The sequence below is a fragment of the Coregonus lavaretus genome, assembly GCF_964263955.1.
Source record: "Coregonus lavaretus genome assembly, chromosome: 14".
Classification (NCBI taxonomy): Eukaryota; Metazoa; Chordata; class Actinopteri; order Salmoniformes; family Salmonidae; genus Coregonus; species Coregonus lavaretus.
In genome coordinates, this window is record NC_140001.1 from 21,021,502 (window position 1) to 21,039,176 (window position 17,675).

The 17,675-nt window shown below is 44.4% G+C and overlaps 1 protein-coding gene across 1 annotated transcript; it reads left to right on the forward strand.

Moving 5' to 3' along the window:
* Positions 1–3,181: 3,181 nt before the first annotated feature.
* Positions 3,182–16,191, forward strand: LOC311141816 (glutathione hydrolase 5 proenzyme-like; the record flags this gene model as incomplete). Its single annotated transcript, XM_084177292.1, has 12 exons — positions 3,182–3,348; positions 4,096–4,223; positions 4,335–4,430; positions 5,560–5,746; positions 5,979–6,139; positions 10,093–10,239; positions 10,487–10,617; positions 11,219–11,403; positions 11,553–11,644; positions 11,762–11,868; positions 12,137–12,247; positions 13,058–16,191. 12 exons carry the CDS (start codon positions 3,182–3,184, stop codon positions 13,202–13,204), a joined length of 1,659 nt encoding a protein of 552 aa, XP_084033418.1. The 3' UTR covers positions 13,205–16,191.
* Between the last annotated feature and the right edge of the window lie 1,484 nt (positions 16,192–17,675).

Sequence of the window (17,675 nt, forward strand, 5' to 3'; positions counted from 1 at the left end):
GACAGAAGATCCCACCAAACAAGGACCAAGCAACGTGGCCAGGAGCAGACATCCTGGACATGGGAGGAGATCCAGGCTGGGATGGATCGCCGTCCTTGGGAACAGACAGAGGAAGCCCGGGTAGGAGAGGAGCAACGGCGACACCGCCAGCGCCGGCCGAGGAGGCAGCCCGAATAAAAAAAAATAAAAAAATGCCTCGTGCCTGTTTCTCGCACCAAGCCAGTAGTGCGTGCTCCGAGTACGGTAAGGTCCGTGCCTGCTCCTCGCACCAAGCTAGTGGTGCATGTTCCCAGTCCGGTACGACCCGTGCCTGCTCCCCGCACCAAACCAGTGGTGCGTGTCGCTATCCCGGTGCGCCCCGTGCCTGCTCCTCGCACCAGACCAGTGGTGCATGTTCCCAGTCCGGCCCGGCCCGTTCCTGCTCCTCGCACCAGACCTCTGGTGCGTGTCTCCAGTCCGGCCCGGCCCGTTCCTGCTCCTCGCACCAGACCAGTGGTGCGTGTCTCCAGTCCGGCCCGGCCCATTCCACCGGTGCCTGGTCCAGCACCGGCCAGCTGCTCCACTTTGGAGTCAGAACAGGCCGCTCCACCGGTGTCCAGCTCCGGTCAGCGGCTCCATTCCGGAGTCAGAGCATTCCGCTCCACCGGGGTCCAGTCCAGCTCCGGTCAGCGGCTCCACTCCGGAGCCAGAGCAATCTGCTCCACCAGTGCCTGATCCAGCTCTGGTCAGCTGCTCCACTCCGGAGCCAGAGCAGTCCTCTCCACCGGTGTCCAGTTCAGCTCCGGTCAGCGGCTCTACTCCGGGTCCAGACGTCAACCCCTCTCCAGGGTCGGGGCCTCCCACACCAGGGTCCAGACAGGGCTTGGTGCATCGCGGGAGGATGGCCGATCCAGGCCCAGACGTCAGCCCCTCTCCAGGTTCGGGGTCTCCCACACCAGGGTCCAGACAGGGCTTGGTGCATCGTGGGAGGAAGGAGAGGGGAAGCGTCGTGCCGAGGTCCAGACCAGACCAGGGGCGCAACGGGGAGGCAGAGAGGGAGAGGTCGTCACGCCCGGAGCCGCCACCGACGCGGGAAGCCCACCCGGACCCTCCCCTGTCATGTCAGGTTTGTGCGGCCGGAGTCCGCACCTTTGGGGTCACGCCCTGACCTATAGAACTCTAGTTTGTTGAGTCAGGGTGTGGAAATCTGTTAGAAATAGAAAACTAGAACATAGAATATCTATGTCTGGCCGGGTGTGATTCCCAATCAGAGGCAGCTGTCGCTCGTTGTCTCTGATTGGGGATCATACTTAGGTAGCAGATTGCCTACTGTGTATTGTGGGATCTTGTTCCTGTTAGGCTGGTATGTGATTAGCCCTTTGGACTTCACGTTACGTTGTTTCTTGTTTTGTTGAATGTTTATTTAGTTAATAAAAATGTACGCTTTTCACGCTGCACCTTGGTCCGACCCGTCTCTCAACGATTGTGACAGTCCTCTATCTATCTCTATGGGTCAAGCCAACTAAGGCCAACTTTAAGTAGTTGATATCCCAGGTTTTTGTGCTGTGCACAATAGCCTGGGGACGAGGTTAAAATGTAGCTGGCTGCTGTTGGCAGAAATAGGAGCAACATCAAATATTATAATGTAACTATCCTTTATTCTTTTCAAAGTCTATTTTTCATTAAATTTAGTTGGTTGTCAGATTACCAGTTGCTGCTGTAAATGTGCATGTTTCCTGTGCTTTGAATAGCACAAAGCGCAGAAATGCCACTACGGTTTTGCGCCAATCCAGGTTATCAAATTTTGCACCATATACGGACTTTGTGACACTGAAATCCAAGGATATCTCTCAAACTTCAATTTTGGGGTAAACTGCTCTATTAACATTGTTGATACATTGGTACAGTAGCCTACATGTAGTAGGCCTATGTTTTTAGTTTCAGGAGTCATGCTTAAATGATTGTGTGTCCATAAGACATGCATTATGTCTGGATTAACCTCTATGGGTTGTTTTTTTCCTCTCTAGCCTTTCATTTGTAAGTCGCTCTGGATAAGAGCGTCTGGTAAATGACGTAATAACTGTGCATTAAAATGTAGTACAATTTCAAGGCTATGGCAATGAGGATTAGGCTAATACAGGGCATAAGCAACATAAGCGGTCACTTTTTTTAGGAACTCAGTCGGGGTCTCAATTAGTAGAATACACAAGGTGCAATTTAGAAATTTGGTTGTGCATCAGCAGTTGTAGTGGAGCAGATAGAGGAATTCAAGTACTGGTACCCCGTGTATATAGCCAAGTTATCTTTACTCATTGTTTATTTATTATTACTTTAGTAATCATGACCGAATACCGTCCGGGCACACAAGGCATGTGCCCAGGAGCCCTGAACTCCAGGTGCCCCCCATTGATTTTATTAGTCACTCTCATTCAGATATAATTAACATGGCATAAGTCATGGCAAAATGGATAGAATTGCAGGAAATTGGCTGTAAAACTGCCCCAAAAAATATCTGCACGATCGCCAAATTTGTAAAATTGCATGACATTTCTTATAAAATTGTTAAACTTCTCTCCGCCCCATGGCAAGATGTGTAGAATTGCAGAAAGCTTGCTTTAAAACTGCAACATTTTCTCTACTCCCCACCACTAAAATGTTTGGCCCACGAGGTGGGGGGGCACCCCAACTAAATCTCACTTAGGGCCGCCAAAAACCTAGGGCTGGCCCTGGGCTAATACTTGTGGGTTTGGATTTAATGGAATAGCTGGTGGTAGGATGTGCAAAGGTGGTTAGCAGTATAAACCTATAGTTTTTTTTCCCCCTACTGTCATTGAACTATACCTACGGGTAATGTTGGCCAGTTAGGCTATAGTTAAGACAGTTATTGTATAGCCTAACTGTCCAACATTGCAAGGAGGTGCCCAGTGCCGCCAGGTATGATAACATGAGCCATTGTTCCATAATTCCTATAGGCTCCGCCCACGCATTATGCTATGACACTACCTACATTGGACCAGAGCATTGCTGACATGGGTGTGACTGAACAACCTACAAGGTTTATCCTAAACATCTTCTCCTGTGATTCCTATGAACGATGTCAAAGAGGAGGAGTTTGCCTGTCCATCTGCGTTCAGTGTAAGGACATGGTGACAAAAGTTTCGGACGCCGCCGCAATTATAAGAGTGGACTTAAAAAACAAGTAATGGCCAGATCTAAAGCAAGAATATACACGTGTATAACTTTTACGCTAGTGATCGCGATTGGGATAATTATCTTATGCATTGCATTCGCCAAGCAAGATTGTATGGAAGGGGTCTTTAGAAGCGCAGCGGTAGCCGCAGACTCGGAAACATGCTCAAAGATTGGACGGTAAGTGCTTACTGCTTATCCATTTACTCCTCGGTAGGCTACATCGGCTTATAGTATTGTAGAGGTGGTATAACTGGTATTCATATATTTGATAAACGTATTATGGTCAGGTTTTCCAAAAACAAAAATGGTACAGTCGTATAGAGTGTACAATTTAGATTTAATCACATTTTAGGAATGTGCAATCCTTAAAGTCCAGACAGTTCCTCACTCTCCAACACTGTAAGTTAAATAGCCGAGAAAATGAGCTGTCCCGTGCAGAGATGTCTGTGCGTACGTCACGCGCGTGCACATTTTAACCCTAATCACTAACTTTGGTTATTCAAATGTTAGGATTTACTGCCTATCTTGCCTACCAGTTTAATGAAAAATGTGGCCTCCTTTTACACTCATCTGCACTGGTCAGTAGCTTATTAGATAGTACCCCATTGTTGAGAATAGTAAATATGCCTGTAACTAGGCAGTTATCAACTTTAGAATCGCTGATTCAACTCCAGCCATGCAAATACCTTTTTGTGTATCTATGTATTGTCTGACCTTTAAGAAATGAAATGAAGATGCATTGAGAGCTACAGTATATATCCAGGACTTAGCTGATTGTACTGAGGCTATAAATCTACAGTGGGGTTTGAAGCTATCAGATTAATTGAATTATAGCCTAATGATGCTTAGTATTATTGCACAGTCCACATCATTGAAACAGACAGATAGCCAGGCTCACTACTTGCTATGTAAACCCCCATCCAGAGATATCCTGCAGAGAGGAGGATCGGCAGTAGATGGAGCCATTGCTGCCTTACTGTGCACCTCTGTCATAAACCCACAAAGTATGGGCATTGGTGGGGGGTCCATATTCACGGTGATGGACAGTAGTGGTAAGGACACTTCATCCCCCTACTATGAGATACCACACAGACATCCAAATATTAAAGTCACAGAGGGGGGATAAACACTTTTCATGTCATGTACATTTGTTTATTTCAAAGGCAAGGTTAAAATCATCAATTCAAGAGAGACTGTCCCTCAGGAGTTTAATCCTGATCTACTGAGTGGATGCCCACACACCTTCCAAATGATGACAGGTATTTGGAGTGAGAATGAGTGAACATGAACTTTTTCTTTCTTGACTTGTTTTTGTAGTTGAAAAGCATGTCCTTCCGCTTTACGATGGGAGCTGTTTTTCTTGTTGTTCAAGCTTTCTTTCCTGTTGGCATCAAGGTGGGGAATTCTGTGGAGCTCCAGTAATCCTGGGGCAGCTTGATCTTACTGATTAAAGCTGTCTGTCAAGCGACAAGCCGACTATGCTGGTTTATAGGCAAGGATTTTCATTCCTTGGTATAAAGTCCTTATTTAATGATGACATTGAGAGCCAGTACAGTCTTATACATGATTGATTTCCATAAGTTGCCTTTCCTCTCCAGACCCGAGACTCCTGTTCAGACCTCCTGTTCAGACCTCCTGTTCAGACCTCCTGTTCAGACCTCCTGTTCAGACCTCCTGTTCAGACATGTGAAACGCCCCTGGTACCCTCCTCCATGGGCCTGTTTCACGTCTGAAGCCTGCCTCCCTTCTGACAGGCTCTGCTAATGCCAGCCTGCTTCTGGTTCTCCTCTCACTGCGAGGCAGATGGTTTTGTGGCTTCCTTTTGACTTCTCCCCTTTTCAATAAAATGTGATTATAAACGCACTAAACTGGACAAATGGACAAGGGTCCCGTGGACCTTCAAGCAGCATGTTGCCGTGTGCTGTAAGCCAAGAGCACACACAGTGAACAGCTAGTCAGTTGGCTTTGTTTTTAATACCACTAATCAGGTTGTTATACATACTATAAATTAACATTAACTTTATTGAAAATGTCTATCTTCATTTGTAAACACAAAAAGAGAAATCTTCCGCAAAAGATTATAGGTATTACCATGCCAGTCGAAATTGAGTGGCTTAGCAAAATCCCTAAAGGAAATCAACTCATGAAAGGCTTAAACAATGTTTACTCCATTCAAAGTTTCTGTTCAGAAACTTTGTTAAAAGGCAAACACCAGACTTACTTATGTGTATGAAAGCGGACAAACAAACTAAGCTACAATCAGTAAGTGATAGCAATCTCAGGGATATGGAGATAGATATGTGACTGTGACCGAAGACCATTTCGGATAGATAGAGAGAGAGAAAAAAAGTGTGTAAAAAGTCTGATTACCCCCACCCCTGGTTCCAGGCAGCCAATGGATTGGTGTCCCTGGAGAGATCCGTGGTTATGAACAGGCCCACAGGTTGTTTGGGAAACTCCCGTGGGCCAGCCTCTTCCATCCCACCATCAAGCTGGCCAGAGAGGGTTTCCCTGTACCCCAGGTCCTGGGCCGCTTTATCCCACTGATTGACAGGGATGAGACCCTACCATTACGGTAAGAACCACCCTGACCTTAAAGACCTTGCCATTATGGTAAGAACCACATTGACCCTAAATGACTGGAGGAATCCAACTCATAACGCCCACCCAAGAGTGAGACAATATAACAGTATGTTGAGACCCAGATGTGTGGATGTATAACATGAAAAGTTATTTCAAGAGAGCAAATGTCAAGCCATCATTCTGTCATCACATTGCAAGAAAATAACATTTGAGCTGTCCTGTAGTCAGTTGTTTCTAGATAAGGATGGAAACCTGCTGAAGGCTGGAGACACTGTGAAGTTTGAAAAATTGGCTGACACATTGGAGATCATTGCAAACCAAGGGGCAGATGCTTTTTACACTGGAAAAGTAGCAGAGGATTTAATCGCCGACATAAAAGAAGCAGGTACAACAAGTTCCATTATTGATAATCCCCTCTCTCCCCCATTGTGGCATTGCTTTACAGCAAATATATTTAATTACAAGGAAACTGTAAGTCTCTAATGCATTCACATTGATCACACCCAAACTATAATGTGCCTGTGGTATGTATAGGCATTTGGAGTGCTGATTAACTCATCAATATATTTCAATTAATGTTTTTTCTGTCTTGTGTCGTAGAATTACAACATTATGTTAATCACATTACTTTTATATTAGAATGAATTCCTATATTAGTACATTCACACTGTCTGTTCTTCTGAGAGGCAACATACTAGGGTTTTTAGAACTCTCCTGTGTCTGTGTGGAACTGAGATTAGCCTCTGAGATTTAAACGCAGACAGTTGATTTGCGATGACTTGGTGATAAGACAACATTCCATTCCATGATTAGTGTCTGTGTGCCTGTCTGTCGGTGTCAGGGAGACCCAATCTCCAGTGTATTTATCCTATATGGAAGATGAACACTGGACTTAATCATTTGAGGGAATGACCTAGTGTTCTAGGTAACATTACTATTTCTGTATAAACAAGCAGTAAATGAACTAGAGACATATCACATTTTTATTTGTCACTTATACGTGTTTAGCAGATGTTATTGCGGGTGTAGCGAAATGCTTGTGCTTCTAGCTCCGACAGTGCAGTAATATCTAACAAGTAATATCTAACAATTTCACAACATATACCCAATACACACAAATCTAAGTAAGGAATGGAATTTAAGAAAATGTACATATATGGACAAGCAATGACAGAGCGGCATGGACTAAGATATTATAGAATACAGTATATACATATGAGATGAGTAATGCAAGATATGTCAACATTATTAAAGTGACTAGTGTTCCATTTCTTAAAGTGGCCGGTGATTTCAATAGGCAGCAGCAGCCTCTAATGTGCTAGTGATGGCTATTTAACAGTCTGATGGCCTTGAGATAGAAGCTGTTTTTCATTCTCTCTGTCCCAGCTTTGATGCACCTGTACTGACCTCGCCTTCTGGATGATAACGGGGTGAACAGGCAGTGGCTCGGGTGGTTGATGTCCTTGATGATCTTTTTGGCCTTCCTGTGACATCGGGTGCTGTAGGTGTCCTGGAGGGCGGGTAGTTTGCCCCCGGTAATGCGTTCGGCAGACCGCACCACCCTCTGGAGAGCCCTGCGGTTGCGGGCGATGCAGTTGCCGTTATACAGCCAGGCAGGATGCTCTCAATTGTGCATCTGTAAAAGTTTGTGAGGGTTTTAGGTGCCAAGCCAAATTTCTTCAGCCTCCTGAGGTTGAAGAGGCTCTGTTGCGCCTTCTTCACCACACTGTCTGCGTGGGTGGACCATTTCAGTTTGTCAGTGATGTGTATGTCAAGGAACTTGAAGTTTTCCACCTTCTCCACTGCGGTCCCGTCGATGTGGATAGGTGGGTGCACCCTCTGCTGTTTCCTGAAGTCCACGATCATCTCCTTTGTTTTGTTGACGTTGAGTGAGAGGTAATTTTTCTGGCACCACACTCCGAGCCCTCACCTCCTCCCTGTAGGCTGTCTCGTCATTGTTGTCTTGTGTCGTCTGCAAACTTGATGATTGAAAAAATTGAGTCCTTTGAGAAGGCAAGAAACTGATGGTGGTTAGGAGAAATGCAGTATTATCATAAGGAGACGTATACTTGGAGGAATGGAGGGAAAAAGAGAGGCAGAGGAGGTCTAAGAGAGAGCGGGAGGAAGACTGAGTTTGAGTCGGGAAAAAATGGCGGGAAAAAGGGAGTAGGTTTGTTAAAGAAGAGTGGTAGGAAATGTAAGCAAAGTGAGCTGAAGACAGGAGGAGAAATGGAAGTGAATGAGGGTGAAGTATCGGAGGTGGTAGGTGTGGTGAGAGGCTTGCACAGAGGGTCAGGATAAAGATGAGTCTGTGACAGTAGGAGTGAAGTTTGTGGAAAAAATGGATCCTTGCCTTTTGGCTGATCCATTTGTGGATTCAAGATGGGTGAAAAAAGCGTTGGGTATAGTGAAATCGGTGAGGGTAACCAGAAGTGGTCTAGTGATAATTGTTTGTGTTTCTGTTGGGCAGAGGGAGAAGGCGCTCAGAGTTAAACAAATGGGGGAAAGAATTGTGAATTGTTTTGCTCTCAAGAAAAGGGCGCCATTGAAAGGAGTGATTACTGGGGTAGCAGTAAATGTAAAAGTGGATCAACTGAAGGAGAAGATTCCCGGTGTGTGTGATGCTCGTCCTTTGGTGCGACGCAAACAGGGTGGCGAGAGTGGGGAAACAGAAGTCATTGTCTGTTCTTTTGAGTTTTGAAGTTGAGTCTTTGCCTGATAAAGTGAAATTAGGATATATAAGTTATCCTGTGCGAGCTTATGTGCCGAGTACATTACGATGTTACAGGTGTCAAATGTATGGGCATGTGGCAGCAGTATGTAGGAGGGAGATTCCAAGTTTTGAGAAATGTGCAGAAGGGCATGAGACAAAGGAGTGTGAAGCAGTGGGGAAAGTGGTGGTATGTGCTAATTGTAGGGGTGGCCATGGGGCTGGGGATCAGACATGTCCAGTGCGAGAGAAGCAGGTTGAGGTTTCCAGGGTAATAGAGAAGAAATTGTCATATGCAGAGGCAGTGAAGAAAGTAGAGGAAAAGGGCTCAAGGTGGGGGAGTGGTGAGATTAGGAGAGATATACCAGTACAGTGGGATAGGCGAGCAAGTGATATATGTTTCAGTAAGATTGGATTTTTTGCGTTTATAGCAATGGTTATTCATTGTACTGCAGGGATGGAACGTAAGTCGAAGAAAATTGATGTTGTGGTGGCAGCAGCAGAGAGATATTTGGGTGTGCCAGACTTGACAGCAGAAGTGTTACAGGGAGTGTTAAGTGGTGATGTCCCATCATTTCAGGTTGAGGGCATGATGTAGGAGTGAGTATATTTAAATAGTGGAGAAGGTGGGGTTAATTATTAGTAATAGTTTTGAATTTGTGAGTGTAGTGTTAGATGGTAGGGTATTTCTTTGCTTTGTTTTATTTCATTTTTCAAGGAAAAGAAAAGGGAGTTGTACTCCAGTCTAGTAGGTGGCGGTAATGCAACAAATTGGATGCCAACCGCCGTTAAACCTAATTGAAGAAGAAGGCTACGGAGAAGGAGAGCCCACAGTCCCTGGTAGTGGGCCGCGTCGGTGGCACTACGTTATCCTCAAAGCGGGCGAAGAAGGTTGGCAGGATCGAGACGTCGGTGTCGGCTACGTGGATGGTTTTCTTTTTGTAGTCCGTAATTGTCTGTAGACCCTGCACATACGTCTCGTGTCTGAGCCGTTGAATTGCGACTCCACTTTGTCTCTATACTGATTTTTTGCCAGTTTAATTGCCTTGCGGAGTGAGTAGCTACACTTTGTATTCTGCCATATTCCCAGTCACCTTGCCATGGTTAGATGGGTGGTTCGCGCTTTCAGTTTTGCGCGAATGCTGCCATCTATCCACGGTTTCTGGTTAGGGTAGGTTTTAATAGTCACAGTGGGCACAACATCTCCTATACACTTCCTGATAAACTCAGTCACCGTTTCAATGTATTCGTCTAAATTATTTTCGCAAGCTACCCGGAACATATCCCAGTCCGCGTGATCAAAACAATCTTGAAGCGTGGATTGCGATTGGTCAGACCAGCATTAAATAGTAATTGGCAATCTTGATATCTGTTGCATGAGAGCACAATGTACCTTTTGACCCATTCCACACATCTGCTGTTTGTCATGTATTCAGAAGGATGTGTCTTTGCTATAAAGATCTGTAACCTCAGTTCTGCTCTTCTGAGTTCTCAGTGATCACCTCCAGGGTGGTTACCGACCAACTCCATTACTGCAGTAATTAATAAAGTTAATTTGTTTTGAGGAAATCTAAAAGTATCTCCTTTTGATTAGAATAATTACCACGACACTTGTAACTGTATTTTAGATGGAACACTATCCATGAAGGACCTGGAATCGTTTAAAGTGACTGTGACAGATGCATGGACCGTTCCTCTAGGAGAGTACCAGATGCACTTCCCCCCACCCCCATCAGGAGGCGCTATCCTCAGCTTCATCCTCAACATCATGAAAGGTTGGAATTGAATAACATAATTTTTTTCATTTTAAGATGGGCCCAATATAAGACTGACACTGTATAATCTCCCTATTGTGCCAAACATTAAATTACATGAATTCATGCTCTTATTTAGCGCTTATTGATACAGTATTTGGGTTAACTGACATTGGTTATACAATTTTTAAGATTGAAAGCATCCTGGAGACCAGAAAACCTGCATACCCACCTCCTTATTACATTTTCCTTATGTCTTTGTCTATAGAATACACCCTAAACTCAGCTTCTCTGATGGGAGGACAAAAGAATCTCACCTATCAACGCTACATCGAAGCTTGTAAGTTTTCCAACGGACTGAGGAAGTACATCCGTGATCCACACTTCAACTCAGAACAAGTAAGTTCCAGAAGACTCCAGGCGTATAGGAAATCATGACACAGTATAGGTCAAGACCAGGGTGCTTCATAAATCTTTAATGATCTAAGTGCTGTTTTATCCCAACAGGGTACTCTCAGGGTCATGTTGAGCCACAAGGGAGAATTATGGAGGGTGCAGCATCAGCTATTACTGCTGTCAGCTTAGCTGTGCTCCAGTCTGAAATGACTATCCATCCCTACCATGATCATATATTCCTGGGGTTCTTTCACAGATTGTTCACAAGATGTCTCATCTCTGCATACCTGCTAGATCTGAGACATGGCTGTATACTTGTAGGTGTCTAACTCCATGGCGTCACATGAGTCTGCAGCCATGCCTCAGGGCTAAACACCAGCTTTTCAAATCACTCACACACAAAACAAGCCCTCAAGATCTTTAATTCAGATCTTGAGAGCTATGTGTATATATAATCCAAAACTAAAACAGCAAACCATGCATTCTGCATGATAAGATAGGAGGGTGAAATGGGAAGTGGCTATATCGAGAGTTGCTACTGTAATGCAACATATACTGTAACTCCAACATCCCTGATCAAGGTCCATTTACTTCCTTTGTCCAGAGAGCACTGAAGATCACTGAGCAGCAGTTTGCTGACCACTTCAGGGCCATGATCAGCAGTGATGAGACCCATGATGCTCAGTACTATAACATCACTCCATACCTGGACACCATGGGAACCACACATGTGTCTGTGATGGCTGAGGATGGAACTGCTGTCTCTGTTACCAGCACTATCAATCACATGTAAGTCAAATGTTATTCACTGTGTAGAATCATTACAATAATCATCATTAGGACTATGTCAGCGATGTATAATTGTAATTAGTTATGTATAACCATGTAACATTCACTATACACACAATGACTTGTCAAATATCTTTCCCTTCACACAGGTTTGGATCCAGAGTGTTCTCCCCTAAAACCGGTATCATCCTCAACAATGAGTTGGCAGATTTCTGTGGGAAGGCAGATCACATTGTTGCAGGTAATGTGACCCCCAAAAATATTTCCTGAGTGTTTGTAAGGGTGGCTGTAAAATAAACTGATAGCTTAGATTTTTGTAGCCTCTCCTTGATGATTTGTTTTATGGTTTGGCTTGCAGGTGAGCAGCCTCCCTCCTCCATGTCCCCTGTTGTCCTGCAGTCCAAGTATAAGACTCTGGTGATTGGCGGGTCAGGTGGCAGCATGATCACCACGGGGATGGCCTTGGTAAGTGACCATGGTATCAACAATATTTGATCAACATACACTTTGTGTATGCAAATTGGTTGAGCCTCACAATAACAAACACCTGTATAACACCAATACTCACCTAATGTTCATAAATCTACTGTGTGACCAATATTTCACAGTATGTTTTCTAAAACACTCTGTACCTTAAACACACCGCCATGGTAACATTCACTTTCAGTCCACATACAGGTACAGTATTAGCAGTCTTCCTCCTCATGGTCTCATATGTCTGTCTCTCTCCCAGACCATCATGAACCACTTGTGGTTTGGGAAGAGTCTGGAGGAGGCGATCGCAGCCCCTGTTGTGTTTGTGGATTCCCAGAATGCACTGAAGTTTGAACCTGACTTTGACAAGGTAACACCACACATCATGGGCACTCAACGATTAAAGAAGTATTCAGTTATGTTTCTGAAGAATATTGTTGGTCAATCACAGATTTACACATCTTAGGGGGTAGTATTTACAGGTTACCGTATATCAATCAATCACATTTATCTATAAAGCCCATTTTACATCAGCAGATGTCACAAAGTGCTATACAGAAAGTCAGCCTAAAACCCCAAACAGCAAGCAATGCAGATGTAAAAGCACGGTGGTTAGGAAGAAACCGAGAGAGGAACCAGTCCCCTTCTGGCTGTGCCGGGTGGAGATTATAACAGTACATGGCCATTAAGGACAGATTTTTCTCCAAGATGTTCAAACGTTCATAGGAGAGAGAGAGAATTAGAGGGAGCATACTTAAATTCACTCAGGACACCGGATAAGACAGGAGAATAACACCAGATATAACAGACTGACCCTAGCCTCCTGGCACATAGACTATTGCAGCATAGATACTGGAGGCTGAGACGGGGGGGTCGGGAAACACTGTGGCCCCGTCCGACGATACCCCCGGACAGGGCCAACCAGGCAGGATATAACCCCACCTACTTTGCCAAAGCACAGCCCCCACATCACCAGAGACAAGGCTGAGTATAGCCCACGAAGATCTCCTCCACTGCGCGAGCCCGAAACCCAGCCTAAATGTACATAATAATAATAAATCAAGGTCTACTTCAATTCAGTCATTATTAAGGCCTGTTCGGAAGTGGTAATTTAAGCATCTCCTACGCTAACAGTATGTCTGTCCTCCTGTTCCTATAACTTTCTTCCTCTCTCCCTAAGGCTGTGGTGGAGGGTCTGAAGGCTTTAGGACACACAGTGGAAGTTCAAAAGTACTTCTACAACGTGGTCAATGCTGTAGAGAAGGACAACGGTTGCATCCAAGCCGTTTCAGATTCCAGAAAGATGGGCAAGGCAGCTGGGTATTAATCTGCCAGACTGTTGGTCACTGACACTGGATATAGACCGTCTTCCAACTGTCAATATAGAGCTACTGTAGCTATAGCAAAAACATGGCTCTGATTATGCCTCAGACAAAATTTGATTGTGCAGACAGTATATGTTTCTCATCCTATTTACTACAACATCAACAGGCAACGTGTAGAACAGCAACCTGTGATATTGAGTCACAAGTAGGAGCATACTGTATTTCATTGTAATGTAGAGGATGATTTAATAAGTGCCCAATGCTACATCTGTCCAGTCTTCTCTTCCCAATCCCATTTTCTACAACTGGAATGTATGTACTTAATCATGTACACTGAACAAAAATATAAATGAAACATGCAACAAGCAACAATTTCAAAGATTTTACTGAGTTACAGTTCTTATAAGGAAATCAGTCAATTGAAATAAATTCATTAGGCCCTAATCTATGAATTTCACATGACTCGGAATACAGATGCATCTGTTGGTCACAGATACCTTTAAAAAAAGGATGGGGCAGAAAACCAGTCAGTATCTGGTGTGACCACCATTTGCCTCATGCAGCACAACACATTTCCTTCGCATAGAGTTGATCAGGCTGTTGATTGTGGCCTATGGAATGTTGTCCCACTCCTCTTCAATGGCTGTGCGAAGTTGCTGGATATTGGCAGGAACTGGAACACGCTGTCGTACACATCTGTCCAGAGCATCCCAAACATGCTCAGTGGGTGACATGTCAGGTGAGTATGCAGACCATGGAAGAACTGGGACATTTTCAACTTCCAGGAATTGTGCACAGATCCTTGCGACATGGAGCCGTGCATTATCTTGCTGAAACATGAGGTGATGGCGGCGGATGAGTGGCACAACAATGGGCCTCAGGATCTTGTCACGGTATCTCTGCATTCAAATTGCCATCGATAAAATGCAGTTGTGTTCATTGTCCATAGCTTATGCCTGCCCATACCATAACTCCACCGCCACCATGGGGCACTCTGTTCACAACGTTGACATCAGCAAACCGCTCGCTCACACAACGCCATACAGATCCTTTGCCATCTGCCCGGTACAGTTGAAACCAGGATTAATCCGTGAAGAGCACACTTCTCCAGTGTGCCATTGGCCATCGAAGGTGAGCATTTGCCCACTGAGGTCGATTACGACGCCGAACTGCAGTCAGGCCAAGACCCTGTGAGGACGACGAGGACTCAGATGAGCTTCCCTGAGACGGTTTCTGACAATTTGTGTAGAAATTCTTCGGTTGTGCAAACTCAGTTTCATCAGCTGTCCGGATGGCTGGTCTCAGATGATCCCGCAGGTGAAGAAGCCAGGTGTAGAGGTCCTGGGCTGGCGTAGTTACACGTGGTCTACGGTTGTTAGGCCGGTTGGACGTATTGCCAAATTCTCTAAAAAGACGCTTATGTTAGAGAAATAAACATTACATTCTCTGGCAACAGCTCTGGTGGACATTCCTGCAGTCAGCATGCCAATTACACACTCCCTAAAAACATGAGACATCAGTGGCATTGTATTGTGTGACAAAACTGCACATTTTAGAGTGGCCTTTTATTGTCCCCAGCACAAGGTGCAACTTTGTAAGGAGCACGCTGTTTAATCAGCTTCTTGATATGCCAAACCTGTCAGGCAGATGGATTGTCTTGGCAATGGAGAAATGCTCACTAACAGGGATGTAAACAAATTTGTGCTCAACATTTTAGAGAAGTAAGCTTTTTGTGCATATGGCACATTTCTAGGATATTTTATTTCAGCTCATGAAACATGGGACCAACACTTTACATGTTGCGTTTATATTTTTGTTCAGTGTATATGGAAGGAGCCTTTTAATACCTGAAATGTTCAAACATGTTGTCTATGCAATATATTCTTTAATATTCTATCTATTTTAGAATTGTTGCTGAAATTATTTCCATTGATCCTTTCTTCAGTTTGATACTTTAGTTGTGCTTTTAATATCTGTATTATAGCATAGGTCTGTTTATTTTACCTATATGTTCTCTGAGCTAATGAAAGTTTCATATATTTGGTGGCCACAAGCTTATTAACAGGCCTATAGCCACATGGCCTTTATCTTTTATTCATACACTGTGTGACAGACTCTTAAATACAGACCACTGTTGGCTAGGCATACTGTATGTAATATCGGATTTGTCATGGGTGGGGTATTGTATTAGCTGTGGTCTATCATGTTGTAAATGATAGACATATGTTGAGGTTATACAGAATGTTAATATCAGGTATCACAGATTATGAGAGCATCTTACTGTTGAAGCCCCGAACAGAACAGTTACTGATAGCTTCGACCTGGTCCTCTGTCTGCCTGGAGGTGCAGAGGGAAGAGCTGGTCTACTCCAGATGTGAGAAACAGAGAGCTGTTTTGTTGCTATGGGGCCTTAATTGTTAAAAATGAAACACTGTGGGGAATCAGTAGCCCCGTTTATACCTGCCGCTAACATGCATCCTTCGTCCTGATCTTGCCCGTTTACAGTTATAAGATCTGATCAAAATCAGTTCACAATGCCTCTTTTAATCGTCTACACCAGTCTAAAAATGTGGTCACAATCAAAATGATCAGGACAAAGGACGCATGTTAGAACCAGGTATAAACAGGGCTAGTGAGTCGGCTGGCCATGTTTCATAAGCAGAGCTCATCCCTATTGAAATCTGCTGGGTATTTCCGCTGCTCTCTACCAGATTGTATTAGGAGCTGTCTATCTGTTTGGCTTCTTGCTGTTTTCCTTTTTTCCCCCCAGTGTGCTGGAGCATACAGGAGATGGAGCAAGATAATGGGATCAGTAAATGACTCATTGCAGATACAAAGCTCTTTCCTGGATCAAAGTTTCTGAAGATGAGACTCCTCTTTTGTTTCTGTTTTGAGTGTCTGATTAGAGCAAGTGCTGTTGATAGAAAATATGTTTACTTCAATACTGTAAATTAATCAGAATTCATTCTAATAAATCTCTTGGTATGATTATCATTGCTGGTCTGGAAGTCATTAGAGTAGTAATTGAAGTAAACAATAGATAAATGGTATTGCTGTAAGATTGAAGGGACTTCGATGGCAATTAAAAAAACCATCATTGAGAATATACACTAGTATGTGGACACGCCTTCAAATTAGTGGATTCGGCTATTTCAGCCACACCCGTTGCTGACAGGTATATCAAATTCTTGCACACAGCCATGCAATCTCCATAGACAAACATTGGCAGTAGAATGGCCCGTACTGAAGAGCTCAGTGACTTTCAACATGGCATCGTCACAGGATGCCACCTTTTCAACAAGTCAGTTTGTAAAATGTCTGCCCTGCTAGAGCTGCCCCGGTCTGTAAGTGCTGTTATAATGAAGTGGAAACGTCTAAGAGCAACAACAGCTCAGCCACGTAGTGGTTGGCCACACAAGCTCACAGAACGGGACCGCCGAGTGCTGAAGCGCTTAGCGCGTAAAAATCATCTGTCCTCGGTTGCAACACTCACTACCCAGTTCCAAACTGCCTCTGGAAGCAACGTCAGCACAAGAACTGTTAGTCGGGAGCTTTATAAAATGGGTTTCCATGGCAGAGCAGCCACACACAAGCCTAAGATCACCATGTGCAATGCCAAGCGTTGGCTAGAGCGGTGTAAAGCTCGCCACCATTGGACTCTAGAGCAGTGGAAACGTGTTCTCTGGAGTGATGAATCACGCCTCACCATCTGGCAGTCCGATGGATGAATCTGGTTTTGGCAGATGCCAGGAGAACGCTACCTGCCCGACTGCATAGTGCCAACTGTAAAGTTTGGTGGAGGAGGAATAATGGTCTGGGGCTGTATTTCATGGTTCAGTCTAGGCCCCTTTGTTCCAGTGAAGGGAAATCTTAATACTACAGCATTTTGTGGCAACAGTTTGGGGAAGGTCCTTTCTTATTTCAGCATGACAATGCCCCCGTGCTTAAAGCGTGGTCCATACAGAAGTTATTTGTCGAGATCGGTGTGGAAGAACTTGACTGGCCTGCACAGAGCCCTGACGTCATCCCCATCGAACACCTTTGGGATGAATTGGAACGCCCACTGCGAGCCAGGCCTAATCGCCCAACATCAGTGCCCGACCTCACTAATGCTCTTGTGGCTGAATGGAAGCAAATCCCAACAACAATGTTCCAACATCTGGTGGAAAGCCTTCCCAGAAGAGTGGAGGCTGTTATAGCAGCAAAGGGGGGACCAACTCCATATTAATGCCCATGATTTTGGAATGAGATGTTCGATGAGCAGGTGTCCACATACTTTTGGTCATGAAGTGTAGCTATTATACAGAAAATAAAACAGCACACAAAATTATCCTCCCCTTGATTTAGCAGAAGCAGTCTTGATTCTATAATCTATTCAAGTGTGCTTCCACCTAACTCATTATGCAAACATTATTGCTCTATCAGACAAGAAGGATGAGTAACTACATTTTTCGAATTTCAGATTAGTGCTAA